General features: G+C 37.2%; 1 protein-coding gene across 1 annotated transcript; it reads left to right on the forward strand.

The window, feature by feature from the left end:
* The first annotated feature begins 10,835 nt into the window (after positions 1-10,835).
* On the forward strand, positions 10,836-16,193 carry LOC110604235 (MACPF domain-containing protein NSL1). Its single transcript, XM_021742383.2, has 7 exons — positions 10,836-11,411; positions 11,673-11,911; positions 12,744-12,930; positions 14,188-14,271; positions 14,374-14,557; positions 15,109-15,275; positions 15,393-16,193. The coding sequence occupies exons 1-7, from the start codon at positions 11,148-11,150 to the stop codon at positions 16,086-16,088; spliced, it is 1,821 nt and encodes a 606-aa protein (XP_021598075.1). The 5' UTR covers positions 10,836-11,147; the 3' UTR covers positions 16,089-16,193.
* The last annotated feature ends 696 nt before the right edge of the window (positions 16,194-16,889 follow it).

Below are 16,889 nucleotides of genomic sequence, written 5' to 3' on the forward strand. Positions count from 1 at the left end.
GAATTCCAACCGTCCGGTGGAATCTCGGATGTCGGAAGCCTCTAGTAGGGTAGAAACATGTTTTCATAAAATGTTTTAATGTATTTTATGGTTTTAAGTAAAAAGGAAATGAGTTTTTGCATGAAAATAATCTTGGAGGAAGACCCAGGTTCGGCCGCCGAACCTCAAGTTCGGCCGCCGAACATGTATGCATTTCGGGAGAGCCTTAGGCCCCCGAAGTCATAAGTGAGGGAAGTCCAGGTTCGGCCGCCGAACCCCATGTTCGGCCGCCGAACTTGCATGCGTTGCGGAGGCACGTTCGGCTCCCGAATGTGGCCTGGCCAGCCACCTATAAAAGGGTCCCTTAGCCAAAACGGGTGAGCTTTTCTCCCCATTTTCGGCCAAGGTGAGCTCTCCGCCGTCCCTCGCCAATCTTGAGTTTCTTCCTTCCATTCTTCATGATTTTTATGAGTTGCAACTTTGTTTTGAAGATTTTCGAGTATAAAGCAAGTTTTGAAGCTTTGAAGTTCAAGAAGCTCAATCTCTCCCATTTCCGAGCTAGGGTCGTTCTCCTCTCGATCTTTAAGAGGTAAGGGCCGATCTTGAGCTCATTTTATGTTTTAAACAAGTTTTAAGTTGATTCATGGGGTAGAAATGTATGTTTATGTTAGTAGAACATTATTAGGTTTTATGTGTTTTATGGACAATGTATGATGGTTGTGGTTGCCTGATGTGTTGTAGTTGGGGTTTAAGATAGTTTGAAGCCCCTAGGAGCTTATGTATGTGTTTATGCATGTTTTGGTTGAGTTATATCCATGATTGAAGGTTTTGGGAGGCAAATGTGCATGAGGAACCAAGTTTCTGCCCTTTTGGCAGAAACCAGATTCGGCAGCCGAAGGACTTTCGGCCGCCGAACCTACCTGGGAGGCCAGCCTTTCGGCTGCCGAAGCCTGCCCCCGAAAGGAGACTTTCGTCTTTGGAGGGCACTTTCGGTCGCCAAAAGTGCCGCCGAACATGCATGAGTTTCGTCTCTGTCTGGGAGTTTCGGCCGCCGAAGGTGCCGCCGAACCTGCCTGACTTTCGGCTCTGGAGGGACTTTCAGCCTCCGAAAGTGCCCTGTTTAGCCTTCCTTTGCATGTTTTGCATGATTGTTTTGAGGTATTTTAGGGGGTTTTTGGGGGATGTTTTTAGAGTTATGTTCTAGTTGTTTGGTCCCTCATTTGAGTCCACCTGTGTAGGTTCGGACCCGAGGAACCGAGGACCCCAGCAGTGAGTCAGCTGCTTCCGTCAGTGTCAGAGCTAGCCAGAGGTGAGTAGAATAAACCTTTACGTTTTAAAGCAAATCAATTATAAAGTTTTGAGCATGTTCATGCATCATGAATGCCATGTGATGATTTAGGTTGTTTGCATTAGAATTCACGAATATGTTGCATTGCACATTTTGATGATGATGTGGATGGTTATTGGATGATCCTTAGTCCTCGATATGATGCGATGTGATATGATACGGTATGGTACGGAAGTTCAGGTTGTACCCATTCTACGTCCCTGGCACATTGGAATGTTATGTTATGTTATGTTATGTTAAGAGAAAGACCGGTTGACCCATTCTACGTCCCGACACTTTGAAATGTAGAGGACTCTTGGTGACAATACCATCCGTGATGTGATTTACCTGTGATATGATGCATTCCATTATAGCATGTATTTTAAATGTTTTATTATTCTGCTCACTGGGCTCTAGTAGCTCACCCCTTTTCCCTAATCCCTCAGGGTTGCAGGTACAGGCTAGACAGAGAAGTCAAGGTGAATGAAGTCTTGAGTTGTAATAGATAGAATGTGGACATGACAAATTGTATAATGATGTAAAGTTATGAATAGTTATATTATGTAAATATTGATTATGAGATTGAGGTTTAGAAGTTGTGCTTGACCGAGTTTGCATGATAATTCCTCTTGTAAGCATGATCTATGTTTCATGATGCTTATGTTCCACCAAGCTCGTGTATGATGAAATGTCCCATTGGAGCATTTGATGAGAGCTCCAGAGTGGGGTTTATGTTTATGTTATGTATATGTTTATGTGCATGCACAGTTTGAGCTTGGAAAAGAAAAGAAAAGTTCAAATTTTTATGTATATTCTTGATCATGCATGGGATTAAACAGGTTTACAGGTTGTATGTCAGGCTTGCTACGGGTCCCGGCAGCCTTAAGCCGACCTGGATCCTAGCGCCGGTAGCGGTCCGATTTTCGGGTCGTTACACCAATCATCAGTAGAGGCTCTAGAGGTATAAATAGCTTGACCATATTTATCTCTATTTACATCTATAGTAGCAACTTCGATGACAAGAATGAGAGATAACTGAGATTCTACGATGGCAACAGCAGCACGGCTTATGGTACAACTCCCATTTGCAATGTCCTATTTCTTCTTAGCTTGTAGTTCATGCCACCAATCTGGATACCCATGTAGTTTGATGCATGTATCTCGAGTGTATTTGGAATTGCCACAATGGATCCACTTTCCTTCACTAGATTGTCCTTTGGATTTGGTTGGTTGTAATATCCGGCTAGACTCCGGTATCGGAATTCCTACCATCCGGTGGAATCTCGGATGTCGGAAACCTCTAGAAGGGTAAGAACATGTTTTTATAAAATATTTTCATGTATTTTAGGGTTTTAAGTAAGAAAGAAATTGAGTTTTGAATGAAAAAGACCATAGAGGGAAATCCAGGTTCGGCCGCCGAACCTCATGTTTGGCCGCCGAACATGCATGAGTTTTGGAGTCACCTTCGGCTTCCGAAGGTGGCCTGGTCAGCCACCTATAAAAGGCCCCATGGCTGAAAATGGGCGAGCTTTCTCCCCTATTTTCGGCCAACGGTGAGTCCATGCCCTCCCATGGCTAGTTTCAATGATTTCCTTTAAATCTTTCAAGTTTTGACAAGCTTTCATCTTGTTTTGAAGATTTTTGAGTTAAAAACGAAGTTTTGGAGCTTGGAGACCCAAGGAGCTAGATTTCTCCCATCTCCAAGTTAGGATCGTCTCTCCTCTCGATCTTCAAGAGGTAAGCTTAGATCCTATTTTTCTTGTATGTTTTAAACAAGTTTTGAGGGGTTATGGGGTAGAAATGCATGTTTAGGTTAATGTTGAGTTTATGGATAATGTCTGTTGTATGAGTTGCTATATGTGTTTGTGTTGGAGTTTAGGTTAGTTTGAGACCCCTATATGCTTATTTGCTTGTGTATGCATGTTGTAGAATAGCTAAATGCATATTTGAATGGTTTGGGAGGCAAAATGTGCATATGAGGAGGCTGAGTTCTGCCCTTTGAAAGAACTCAGGTTCGGCAGCCGAAGGACTTTCGGCCGCCGAACCTGCCTGTGGAGGCAAGCTTTCGGCTGCTGAACCCTGCCCCCGAAAGCTGGACTTTTGGCTCTGGAAGGGAGTTTTCGGCCGCCGAAGGTGCCGCCGAACATGCACGAGTTTCGGCTCTGGAACCACTATCGGCCGCCGAAGGTGCTGCCGAAAGTGGCTGAGTTTCGGCTCTGGAGGGACTTTCGGCCCCGAACATGCCGCCGAAAGTGCCATGTTCAGCCTTCCTTTGCATGATTTCAGTGATTGTTTTAAGGTGTTTTAGGGGTTTTTGGGGAGCAGTTTAAAGTCATGATCATGTATGTTTGGTCCCTCATTTGAGTCTACCTGTGTAGGTTCAGACCCGAGGAACCGAGGACCCCAGCAGTGAGTTAGCTGCTTCAGTGTCTTTTCAGAGCTAGCCTGAGGTGAGTAGAATGACTCTTTATGTTTCAAAGCAAATAATGAAAGTTTTAGCATGATCCACGCATCATGAATGCCATGAGATATATTATGTTGTTTGCATTAGAATTCACGAATATGTTGCATTGCATATTATGTTGTTGATGTAGATGAACTTTGAGTGATCCATTAGCCCTCGTATGGTATGATATGATATGATGATGGCACGGTATGGAAGTCCAGGAAGACCCATTCTACGTCCTTGGCACTATGTAAGAGAAAGTCCAGGAAGACCCATTCTACGTCCCTGGCATATTGGAATGTTATGATATGTTATGTAAGAGAAAGACCAGGACCCATTCTACGTTCTGGCACTATCGGATATGTAGAGGGCTATTGGTGACAAGTTCATCCTTAAGGTGATTTGTTTGTGATGTGATGCATTTCATGAAAGCATGAATTTTAAATATAATGTTTTACTATTCTGCTCTCTGGGCTCTAGTAGCTCACCCCATTCCCTTAACCCCCAGGTTTGCAGGTATGGGATAGATCAGGAAGTCAGCAAGAGTAAAGAAGTCATGTTTTATGTAATAGCTAGATGTGGATATGAAAATAATGTAATGTAAAGTACAGTACAATAATGTAATGTAATGATGTTTATTGAGGTTTAGAGTTGTGCTTGACCCTAGTATATTGGTTAATCCCTCTTGCACATGATCTGTAAAATATTTTATTGATGTTTTATGTAAACCAAGCTTATTGTATGATATGTTACCCCATTGGAGCATTTGATGAGGGCTCCAGTGTGGGGTTTTATGTTTATGACTTTGTGCATGCACAGGTTAAGCTTGGTAAATGAAAGAAAAAGTTTAAAGTTTTATGTAATTGGATGATCATGTATGGGATTTAACAGGTTTACAGGATGTATGTTAGGCTTGCTACAGGTCCCGGCGGCCTTATACCGATCTGGATCCTAGCGCCGGTAGCGATCCGGTTTCCGGGTCGTTACACTGGTGCTCCAATTTTTGCTTGTTCTGCTTGACCTGTTTTAAGCCGTGACAGCACCATTGAATGCAACCTCAATAGTTGATGCCTTTACATTTGACAAGTATCTTTCCTTTGAACATATGTTATGCCTGTTCAATGCTAAGGAATGATTTGAGTTGGAGTATATCACTTCTAATATGATCCAATCTGTCATCTAGACCATCAAGAAAAATATAGACCCTTTCCTCTTGAAGAAGGGACTTGTATTTCTATATGTTTACCATGTAGTCCATTGGGTTGGGATGACGATAATCAATTTCATGCCATAATCCTTGTAGATTAGTGTAGTATTTTTCTATGAATCCACCTCTTTGCCTCATTTGAGATACCCATCGTCAAATGTCATAAACTTGTGATTAGTTAGATCCATCAAAGTATGTAGTAGCAATTGAGTCCCAAACCTGTCTGGCTATAGAGAATCGAATGAAGTTCCCGATCAGAGATGCCTCCATTTAGTTAATCAACCACCCTTTCATAATAGCATTCTCAGTTCTCCATCTGCGAAAGGATGGATCTGTTTTTGGTGGTTGCGGAAGATCTCTGTTGATATTTGTCCTTGCATGAGATGTACATCTCAACAACATGGGACCATAAGGTATAGTTGGAACCATTTAACTTGATAATAATTGGTCCTGTTATGGAGTTGGTGATGGATGAGCTTTATATTTGTATCATAGCTTCAATTATTTTGATTGTTAGATTTTCGAGGATAGATTCAGTTGAGGTTTGGAGATAAAGCCAGTTTCTTAGTGTCTTCCATGGCTTCCAACTTGAGCTCCTTAGTTCAACTCACAGGAAACTCAACCAGCTTTGATACCATGTCAGAAGATAAGATAATGAATTGATTGTATATTTATCACTGTTATTATTTAATATATATATAGGAGACAAGAGCTATTATGGCTATATATGATTTTTTTTTTCTAACTTTGGACATGCCTTGACAGGCAACTAGATTATAGAGATGTTACCCTTGGGCATGCCTTGACACACAGCTAGATTATTGGATGCTACCCTTGAGCATACCTTGATATACAACTAAATTACAAGATTCCTTGAATTAAGGAATCTCTATAGATATAAAAAGAAATAATGACTCACGCTAATACATGAATATTTCTTTTTTAAGTTTTCTTCTTTTCATTCTTTTTTTTTGCTACTGTATTTTTCAAGAATCTCATTATTGAAATTTCATAAATCTAATTTGAGTCCGAAGTATATTCGCCAAAACATTTTCAATAGACCCTAACTATTTTCCTTTATTTTGTAAGATCTTTCGAAATCCAAGAGTTGCAGGTCCTCGTCTTAATGGAGATGTAGTAAAAACCTTCATCAATAATATTAGTGTAACGACCCGAAAATCGGACCGCTACCGGCGCTAGGATCCAGGTCGGCTTAAGGCCACCGGGACCCGTAGCAAGCCTAACATGCAACCTGAAAACCTGTTTAATCCCATACATGATCCAGAAGAATACATAAAAAATTTAAAACTTTTCTTTCGTTCACACACCAAACTCAACCTGTGCATAAACATAATCATAATCATGACCCCTCTGTGGGATCTCATCAATGCCCCAATGGGCGATACATCATAAGTTGAGTTGGTTTGCATAATCATCATAAAATATCTAAAATCATGTATTAAAAGGGATATCTTCTACATATAGTCAAGCACAACCTCTAATCCTCAAAATCATTACATGACTAAAACTGTACTTCTGAATAACATTAATACATTTATCATGTTCACACTATCTATTACAAACACTTGACTTCATTACTCTTACGGATCTCCTGGTCTACCCTGTACCTGCAATCCTGGGGAAAATGGGAGAGGGGTGAGCTACTAGAGCCCAGTGAGCAGAATAATAAAAACATTTAAATCATATGGCATCATGGAATGCATCACATCACAGCTAATCACATCAAGGATGAACTTGTCACCAATAGCCCTCTACATAGTCCAACTGTGCCAGAACGTAGAATGGGTCCTGGTCTTTCCCTTACATGGTGCCAGCGAACGTAGAATGGGTCCCACTGGTCTTACATTCCGTACTGTACATATCACATCGTCACATCATAGATTGAGGGCTATGGATCATCCAACGTTCATCCACATCAATCAACAATAAAGTATGCAATGCAACATATTCGTGAATTCTAATGCAAACAACCTAGTACATCTCATGGCATTCATGATGCGTGAAACATGCTAAAAAGTCCATTATTTGCTTTAAAACATAATGAGATATTCCACTCACCTCTGGGTAGTTCTGACCAGACACTGGAGCAGCTGACTCACTGCTGGGGTCCTCGGTTCCTCGGGTCCGAACCTACACAGGTGGACTCAAATGAGGGACCAAACAAACATGAACATAACTCTAAACTACTCCCCAAAAATCCCCTAAAACATCATGAAACAATCATAGAAAAACATGCAAGAGAGGGCTGGACAGGGCACTTTCGGCGGCAGGTTCGGCGGCCGAAAGTCCCTCCAGAGCCGAAAGTCAGGCAGGTTCAGCGGCACCTTCGGCGGCCGAAACTCCCAGACAAAGGCGAAACTCATGCATGTTCGGCGGCACTTTCGGCGGCCGAAACTCCCAGACAGAGACGAAAGTCTCCTTTCGGGGGCAAGCTTCGGCAGCCGAAGGCTGCCTCCACAAGCATGTTCGGCGGCCGAAAGTTCCTTCGGCTGCCGAACCTGGTTTCTCCCTTAGTGGCAGAAACTCAGCTCTTCTATACACATTTGCCTCCAAAACTAACCAATCAAGCATAAACCTATTCTACAACATTCCCAATCACACACAAACAAGCATACAAGTTTCTAGGGGCATCAAACCAACAAAAACCCCAACTACAACACAACAAGCAACTCACATTGTTCATAAACACATATAAAATCCATAAACCTAACCATGAGCTAAACATGTATTCCACCCCATAGATCCAATTAAAACTTACTTAAAACATGCAATGAGCTTAAGATCGGCTCTTACCTCGTGGAGATCGAGAGAGAGACGACCTAAACTTGGAGATGGGAGGGGTTGAGTTCCCTTGAACCTCAAAGCTCCAAAACTTTGCTCAAAACTTGAAAATCTTCAAAACAAAGTAAAAACTCATGAAAATCGAGTAGGATTGGAAGGAAAGAACTCAAGATCGGTGAGGGACGGCGGAGAGCTCACCTTGGCCGGAAATAGGGAAAAAGCTCGCCCGTTTTCGGCTAAGGGACCCTTTTATAGTGGCTGGCCAGGCCACGTTTGGGGGCCAAACGTGCCTCCACATGCATGCCATGTTCGGCGATCGAACTTGAGGTTCGGCGGCCGAACCTGGACTTTCCTCACTTATGCTTTCGGGGGCCTAAAGGCGCTCCCGAAGGCATGCATGTTCGGCGGCCGAACCTGAGTTTTCTTCCAAGGTTGTTTTTATGTAAAAACTCATTTCCATTTAACTGAAAACCATGAAATACCTTAAAACATTTTATGAAAATATGTTTCTACCCTACTAGAGGCTTCCGACATCTGAGATTCCACCGGACGGTAGGAATTCCGATACCGGAGTCTAACCGGGTATTACAATTAGCATCAATTATGCACGAAAAAAAATGCACTTGATTGGAGAACTCTAATTATCAACAACAACAAAAAAAAAAGTAGGTTAAAATTGGAATAGGTACTAATTTTTCCAATAAGATCTAAAATTCCCAACTATAAATGATTGAAAATGGCTGAATATGCTTTGATTTTTTTTGTCCTACAACATATGCTTTGCATTTTGTGCTCTAAGTGGAATAGCATCTATGGTAATATAACAAATATCATAAGAGAAGCCAGTCCAAAGAGGTAAAAGGCTTCATTTTGCTTCCGTTAATCAAATATATAAACCAAAATTTAACACAACCGTAAAAGAAAAAGCAGAATACAGCCTTTTTATTAAGTATCCAATTTACTAAAAATCAAATACTTCTATAGTAATCAAAACATATTTGATTTACAATAAAATTATTTACGAGAACTTAGAAATATTATTATTAGAATTTTATGATTTTCGATTTGAATTTTATGGTTCGAATATTTTTTAACAAATCGATTTGAATTTATAGGATGAATCTTAAATATATCTGAATTTTATTATTTTCTATTCGATTTCACATCCTACCAATTTAAATTTATAGGATAAATTACAAATGTACATGAATTATGACAAAATTGATAATGAATCAGATGAATTAATATAAATTGACCTGAGTTTTTATTAAAATTAATTAATTATTTATAAAAAGTTTATCAAACCTTTTATTTTTAAAGTTTAAGATCTCATTCATTTTTGTTATTTTTAAAGTTTCCTTTTTTTTTTAGTTAATTATTTAATTAATTATAATTGTGGAGTTATTATAATTTATATTAATAATATATTTTAACCTACTATATTTTTTACTTTTTTAATTATTTAACTAAATTTCAATATGAGTTTTCACATATATATAATAAAAATTATTATCTTCAATTATATTTTATTATAAAAAATATTTCTAATTAGATAAATAATAATTTTATATTTATTAAAATATGTCATTATGACGTATTTTTTATTTATTTTTAAAATATATTATTTTAATTAATTTTTAAATTTTTTATCCAACCTTATGATTTGATTTTCTATTCATAAAATGGATAACTTGATTCTTAATTCGAATCTCAATCGGATAATTATGTTTGAAAATATTTAACCGCATATTAGGGGTGAGCAGTATTCGGTTCAAACTGACAAAATCGATCGAACCGAATCGATTTAAAAATTTAGTTCGGTTTTTTATACATTTCAATTTGGTTCGGTTTTTAATTTCAAAAATTTTGGTTATTTCGGTTCGGTTCAGTTTTGATTAGAAAAAAATCGAAAAAATCGAACCGAACCGATTAATGATAATAATATGTTTTTTCAATAATATAGGTATATTAAATCATATTAAAGTTAAAATATTTTAATTAAATTTTAAAATATTAAAAATAAAGTGTAAAAAAGAAAAAATTTATTAAAAATCAAAACTGATCAAACTGAACCGAATCGAACCGAATCAGACCGGTTCAATTCGATTCGATTTTTAATTAAAATCGGTTCTGTTCGATTTTTATAAACACTAAAATTTCAGTTTTCGGTTTATTCAATTCGGTTCGATTTTAAACCGAACCGACCGAATGCTCACCCCTACCGCATATATCACAAACATCAATTCTGTTCTATATTAGTAAAATCCAACCATATCTGCATGCAAATTATAATTGGTCACACATTAAGAATACTTTTAAAAAAAATACAAATTGAGAAGCTATTAATTAACTGTAAGACATAGACAATTTGATTGGATTAATAGTAAAAAGAGGACTATGATAGATCAGAAATTAGCAAAACGAATAGATAACTCAAGACCAAAAGAAGGGCTAGCTAATTTCCTAATTGGCCTCAAGATCATAAGCTTCCTGCGAGATAATTGAAAATCGGTAGGCAATAGCTAAAAGGAAAATAAAAATGTCCTCAATTGGAGCGTTGGCACATATAGTCGTCTATGGAGTGGAGCGCCGGTCACAGTATTTCAGTCTTTAGAGCGGAAATTATAGATGAAAAAGATTTAGGGTTAGAAACTTTTTGTATCGAATATCTACTAACTGATCAAAGAAAATAAGAAAAATCAATTTGAATATAATTAAATTTAATTCAATCATGTGTTTAAATTAAAATTCTGAATTGATTTAAATTGATTAAATGGATTTGAAATAATTTATTTTTTGTATTTTTAATTCTCGCACTTTGATGAAATTTAATATATTTAAAATAAATATAATTAAAATGATAATAAAAAATTTATATTTATAATAATTATTTTATATTTTTAAATAATTCAGATTTATTATAATAAAACGATGAAATATATATTTGACAAAATATTTTTTTTTGTTGGACTGTGTGGAAACCTTAAACCAAACGGCACAAAAAGAAAGTCAAAAAATAGAAAGAAAAAATCTCATAGCGTCTATTTAAAATCTCATGTGCTTTTCGGGTAAACGCCCGCAGCGGCAAAAAGTGGAAGACGAAGAAGAACCATCCCGCTGCCACGTGGCGACGACCCGGAACACGGCCGCCATTTTGATCTCAGCGTCCCCATTAAAAAAAAGAGAAATATTAAGTCAAAAATTCAAAGCAGAGACCTCTGCACATCCGACAAACAGTTAAATGGCCTCCGTAGAGCGAAGACCACTTCAATGGGTCTGCTCTGCCATTTGTTACAACTCCACCACTAACTATAACCCTAACCAACCTCACAATACTTAACAACTTGCCAAACCCACTTGCTCCTGCTCTTCATCACCGCTGTCCCATGGCTCTTCATCGTCTGGACCCCCAATCCGCCGCGGAGAAGGCCATTTCCGTTATTGGGTTTGGCTATGATTTGACTAACGATGTCAGATTGTCTGCCTGCAAACCGGGTCCTTCCGGGTCGAGATTGATTGACCTTGGCCCAACTCTCACTCGAGACCTTGTCGTTCCTGGTGGGGTGGTTGTAAGAAACGTTTCCACTGGTATCAAGTGCGATAAGGGGGAGCGTACTCGGTTCCGCTCCGATGTTCTCTCTTTTAATCAGGTAAAAGATGCGATTTTTAAAGCAAGTGCTGAATTGGAATTTTTCAAGTGTTTGATTTCTGCTCCAGTGAACTCAGTGCTCAACAATAATTATGCTGATTAAGCTGTCGTGGTTTTCGATAAAGCATTACCGAAATTTGGAGAGCTCATTTATTTAAATTTATCAGCATGGCTTTTCTTTTGATTATTTTTGGGATGTATACCGAGACCCTTGTTATAATTTGTTGTTTTTGTCTCTTAATCTATATGCATTTTGTTGCAGATGTCGGAAAAGTTCAATCAGGATCTTTCTTTGTCAGGTAAAATTCCATCAGGACTATTTAATGCCATGTTCGACTTGAGGGGATGCTGGCAGAAAGATGCAGCTTCTGTGAAAAGTGTTGCTTATGATGGTTGGTTCATTACTTTGTATAACATTGAGTTGGAAAGATCTCATTTAGCCTTGTCCGAGAAGCTGAAACAAGAAGTCCCTACATCATGGGATGCTGCTGCCCTTGCTGAGTAAGTTCTTTGAAGCTTAAAGCTGATCAATTTACATATAATTTTTATTATAATTTGAATAACTAGCAAAATACTAATAAGATGCATATTTAATTCTTCAAAAGTTTCTGAATGGAATACATGCTATTGTGTTTGGTACTGCACAGTTAAATTTAGATTCCTGAACCAGATTTTTGAAACAGGGGCTACTGGAACTGATAGGGATCTTTTTTTTTTTTTTGCTTTTAAAAAAAAGTTATAAGGATACTTGTGTTTGAAAATTGTGCCATTCATGTTAAAAATACAACTTATGATACAGTTTAAGTTAGTTTTGTTAGATAACCTTTTTTAAATATTATTCAAGTGATAGGACTATGAAACTATTGATACATTCACACTTTAACACTTAATACTTTGTTTGAAAACATGGAAAATAAAAGTTGGAAACGTTAAAAAAATGAGAATATTGAACAAGTAAACATAAGTTTCCATTTTCCAATTTTCTTTTTAGAAAATTTAAAATAGAGAATGTTTTCTACAACTAACATGCCCCAATAGTCCTCATTCCTAGAAGATAGACCGACAAGACTCAAATAACGTATACAAGATATCCAATTTGAGCTAAATGTTTATAAATTTATGATATCCTCATGATGATATGAACATGTGAACATTTTAATGAACAATGCAAATTTTCATTAAAATTGGAACCAAATTGGTTCTGCATCTGTCTTTCTTCCCCCCTTTCCTCCTCACCTTGTAATGCTGGTAAATAAATTTCAGCAGGAGCTGACTCTTTATCTGTTTTGTCAGAGATACCAATTCATGTCCATGTTCTATATTGTCGTTTCAGATTCATTGAGAAATATGGTACTCATATTGTCGTTGGAGTGAAGATGGGTGGTAAAGATGTAATACACATAAAACAATTACAAAAATCACATGCTCAGCCTCCGGAAGTACAGAAATTGCTAAAGCAAGTAGCCGATGAGAGGTTCTCTGAGGAGGGAAATGCTGCTGAATTGTCGAGAAAATCAAAGGTACATGGAATCTCAAATTACAATAACCAACATTTTCATGGTTTTTATGAGAATAAAGATGCGTGCATATCACGAAGATCAGTTTCAATGAGGACAGTTGTTACCATATGACTGAACCTGGGAAAGTATGGATACTAACAAAGTATATTAGAAATTTTGTTAATCTTTTTCTCTGCATTTAGCTACTGCTTTATTCTTCATGCTTGAACCTCTCATTTTTCCTGCCCATAAAGGGTTTGGAAATTTATAATTATCAACATGGTAGAAAATGTGAGCTTCAACTGCCCACTTAGTTCATAACTGCTAAGACTTGCAGCAAGTTTTTGGAGTTGCTGCTTCCTTATCAACAACACATCTACTTGTTCAAAGTTTTTTCTTGGAAAAAAAAAACTTTATGTTCCAGGTCAAATACTTTGAACTTTATGTGTTTTGCTAAATCTACATGAAACCATCCTTTTCATCAATTTCTTTGTAGTAACCTATCACTTCTCTTCCTCATTGAAGTTTGTTTAATGGAAATTTACTATTTAATCCCTGTAGTTATAGAAACTTATTAGTTGGTATCTCAATTTTGAAAAATACATTAAAATGTTCCTGAGATTTTAAAGTATTTACTAATTATTCATTCTGTTAGTTTTAACTGTTAAACGTTTTATCATTTAATTCTTATGATATCAAAAAACTCGTTAGTTGGTCTCTTGTAAAAATCTCTACTAATTAGTCCCTACATATTGAAAGCATTTTTTACTTTTTTTTATAACACTTAACCGCTAAAATCAATAGTGGATTAATTAGTAGACATAAAATTGAGAGACTAATTATTGAGTTTTTTTATACCACAGGGAGGTTTAACTACTGCTAGTAAAAGTGTAAGTTGAGATGCTTTATTCATCATTCTTGGAGCTTCACTAGGAGTTCAAACTAAATCTTTTCCCTAGAATTTTTGTTCGTCATGTTTTCTTGTTTGACAAATAAACTTTGGTGCTCGTCAAAGGAGCTCATTTGAAAGCAGTTAACTCATAGGTTGGGAATATGCACTTTGCTCTACCAGGAACTACCTTTCATATTAAGTATATGGAGAAAACAATAAGAGCAGTTTCTGGACTCAAATTTTAAATCATTCTTTTAAATTAATATAATTATATTTAGGCACATAATATTTCTGTTTTCTAAATAAGTTATGGGAGTCTATTATGGAGAAAACATAAAGTATAGTGAAAACCTTTTTGATTATCTTTTACCTATTCATCATTTCAGGAAGATGAACATTCAGTGTTATGGGATCTCCGTGGATTTGCCACCTCAATTAGGCCACCTGTCATTACTTCCATAAAAAATGAGGTAAGCTTATGGGTATCTATTGCAACAATTGAGTGGCACATGGAACACAGCATGATCAAAACAGGCTTATATATTTTTTTTGACTTATTATTATTTTGGCAGGATATACTAAGCATTTCTATTCGAAGGGGAGGTGTAGATCTCGGCCAAAGTCATTATCAGTGGCTATCAACTATTTCACAGTCACCAAATGTCATTTCAATGTCCTTTGTGCCTATAACATCTCTTTTGAGTGGTGTTAGAGGCAATGGATTTTTAACTCATGCAATCAATCTTTACCTTCGATGTGCGTAGTATCTATCTACTGTTATTTGGTCTCTATTTTACATTGATCCAACCTTCGCATTCTCCTGCATTCACTGAAATTATATACTAACTGAAGTATATTTCATGGGACATTACTTTAGATACTTTGGATAGATTTGAGGCAAATCCTAGTTCTTAATTGTTTCGGGTGTGTTTGATCCAATCCCCATTACTTGTTAGCCTAAGATCTAACCTTCAGCCGCAGTGCTGTTTTACTGGCGGTTGGTCTATCAGTCTTGTTTGGTGGTGATTGCTTAATCAATCAATGCATGCATCTCTAGATGTTAAACAATGTCCTGTTCTTTTATGAACTGTTACAGATCTTATAGAAATAATACATTAATTATTTGGTTAAATTTGTGTTTGATGATGAGCCTTTTACTCTTTTAGAAGTTTTTCCCCCATGAGTAATTGATCATATGGATTTAGCCAATGCCCTATGTATTATGATCTGAAAATTTTTGCATGTAGCTTTCATCATAGCTTCTAGTTTGTAGTGCTAGTAGGTTGATGTCTAGTGAAATCTTGCAGACAAACCGCCTATAGAGGAACTCCATCAGTTTCTAGAGTTTCAAGTACCTCGGCAGTGGGCTCCAATACATGGTGATCTACCTCTTACTCTTAAGCGCAGAAAGCAAGCATCCCCATCTCTTCGGTTTACATTTATGGGCCCAAAGCTTTATGTCAACACCATGCAGGTGATTTTGTACTGCAGCACAGAAATACCACTTTTCTATGATCTAAATCAGTTTGTGACTGTTATAAAATTTGACTGGCGTTTTTCTTTTTGGTGTTAACAAATCCATGCATCACAGGTTGATTCCGGAAATCGGCCAGTGACAGGAATCCGTTTACACTTGGAAGGAAGGAGAAGTGACCATTTAGCTATCCATCTGCAGCATCTCTCTACTCTTCCCAGTATTGTCCAACTCTCAGATGATCACAGATATGAGCCCATTGAAGAACCTATGGAACGAGGCTATATTGAACCTGTCAGTTGGAGCATATTTTCTCATGTGTGTACTGCCCCAGTGCAGTACAGTGGAGCCCACATTGATGACTCTGCTTCTATTGTGACAAAGGCCGGGTTTGAGGTTAAGATTATTGGGATGAAGAAAGTTCTGTTCCTGAGGCTTGGATTCTCAATGGTGGCATCAGCAAGGATCCGCAGATCAGAATGGGATGGACCTTCGACTTTGTCACGGAAATCGGGAATCTTCTCAACGCTGATCAGCACAAGGTTCAGTGCTGGTCTGAATCCACCACCAGAAAAGCCAGTAAAAGTGGACGTGAATTCTGCAGTTTTTCCTGGAGGTCCACCCTTGCCGACAAGGGTGCCAAAAATGGCAAACTTTGTGGACACAAAGGAAATGGTGAGGGGTCCAGAAGACCCGCCTGGATATTGGGTGGTCACTGGTGCCAAGCTTTGTGTAGAAGGTGGTAGAATCTCAATGAAAGTGAAGTATTCGTTATTAGCTATAATGTCAGAGGAGTCTATGATGTTGATGTGAGGAAGCTCACCATACAGCCAACACACCAATTTGTATTCTATGTAAACGATACCAGTGTACATTATTTGCTAGATTTAGCTTCTTAAAATAATCAATTTCAATGGATGACATTCTTTTATCAAAAGCTGCTGCTATCGCATCAGAAATTAAACCATCTTCTGGTGCAACAAAATTCTAGACATTGAATATTTTGCTCCCAAGCATGCTATCCATCTCCAATTAAAATTTGATGTTTTTGTTATAAGGTGGATACGATATGTAAATAATTAGAATAGATTGTAAAATTATAGGACTAATTGATAGATAGAGGATTTTTAGGAGAATGATTTGTTACTTAATAAAATTTTGTAATCTATATTTAAACACTTATTCAATAGATAAATCTAGTTTGTTATATAGTATCAGAACTTTTAATTTTTTAAAGTTTATTTTTTGGATACTGTTCACGAGCATTGTTTATCGATGTTGTTTAAACGTTCAGAAGCTGCGCTTTTTTTTTTTTTTGCCTTTGTCTTGTAGTTTTAGTCTTGTATGTTGTTTTATTATTATTTTTTTTACACTTCTTTCCTGATGGTGCTTTGTAGTATTATATTATGTGGGATTCCTGACTTTATTGGATTGGGTCTCGTTCCAATATGATTTCTGGTATTTTAGAAATTTAAAAATGGCTATTGATAGTAAGATTACGATTGCCAAAGGAGGATGAAAAAAATAATAATTGAGGTGGAAATACTGTTACTACTGTTGCTCAGTATTAGGACCTACTCAAAAGGTCCACTTCAGTCACTACTATCAATGAGA

This window comes from Manihot esculenta, chromosome 16 (genome assembly GCF_001659605.2).
Source record: "Manihot esculenta cultivar AM560-2 chromosome 16, M.esculenta_v8, whole genome shotgun sequence".
NCBI classification, from domain to species: domain Eukaryota; kingdom Viridiplantae; phylum Streptophyta; class Magnoliopsida; order Malpighiales; family Euphorbiaceae; genus Manihot; species Manihot esculenta.

What these genes read in the sequence shown, in the direction of transcription:
- LOC110604235 (XM_021742383.2), top strand. Translation starts at nt 11,148, where the DNA reads ATGGCTCTTCATCGTCTGGACCCCCAATCCGCCGCGGAGAAGGCCATT. An exon ending in GATGCTGCTGCCCTTGCTGA is followed by an intron (nt 11,912 to 12,743) that starts GTAAGTTCTTTG and finishes TTGTCGTTTCAG; the next exon opens with ATTCATTGAGAAATATGGTA. An exon ending in TTACTTCCATAAAAAATGAG is followed by an intron (nt 14,272 to 14,373) that starts GTAAGCTTATGG and finishes TTATTTTGGCAG; the next exon opens with GATATACTAAGCATTTCTAT.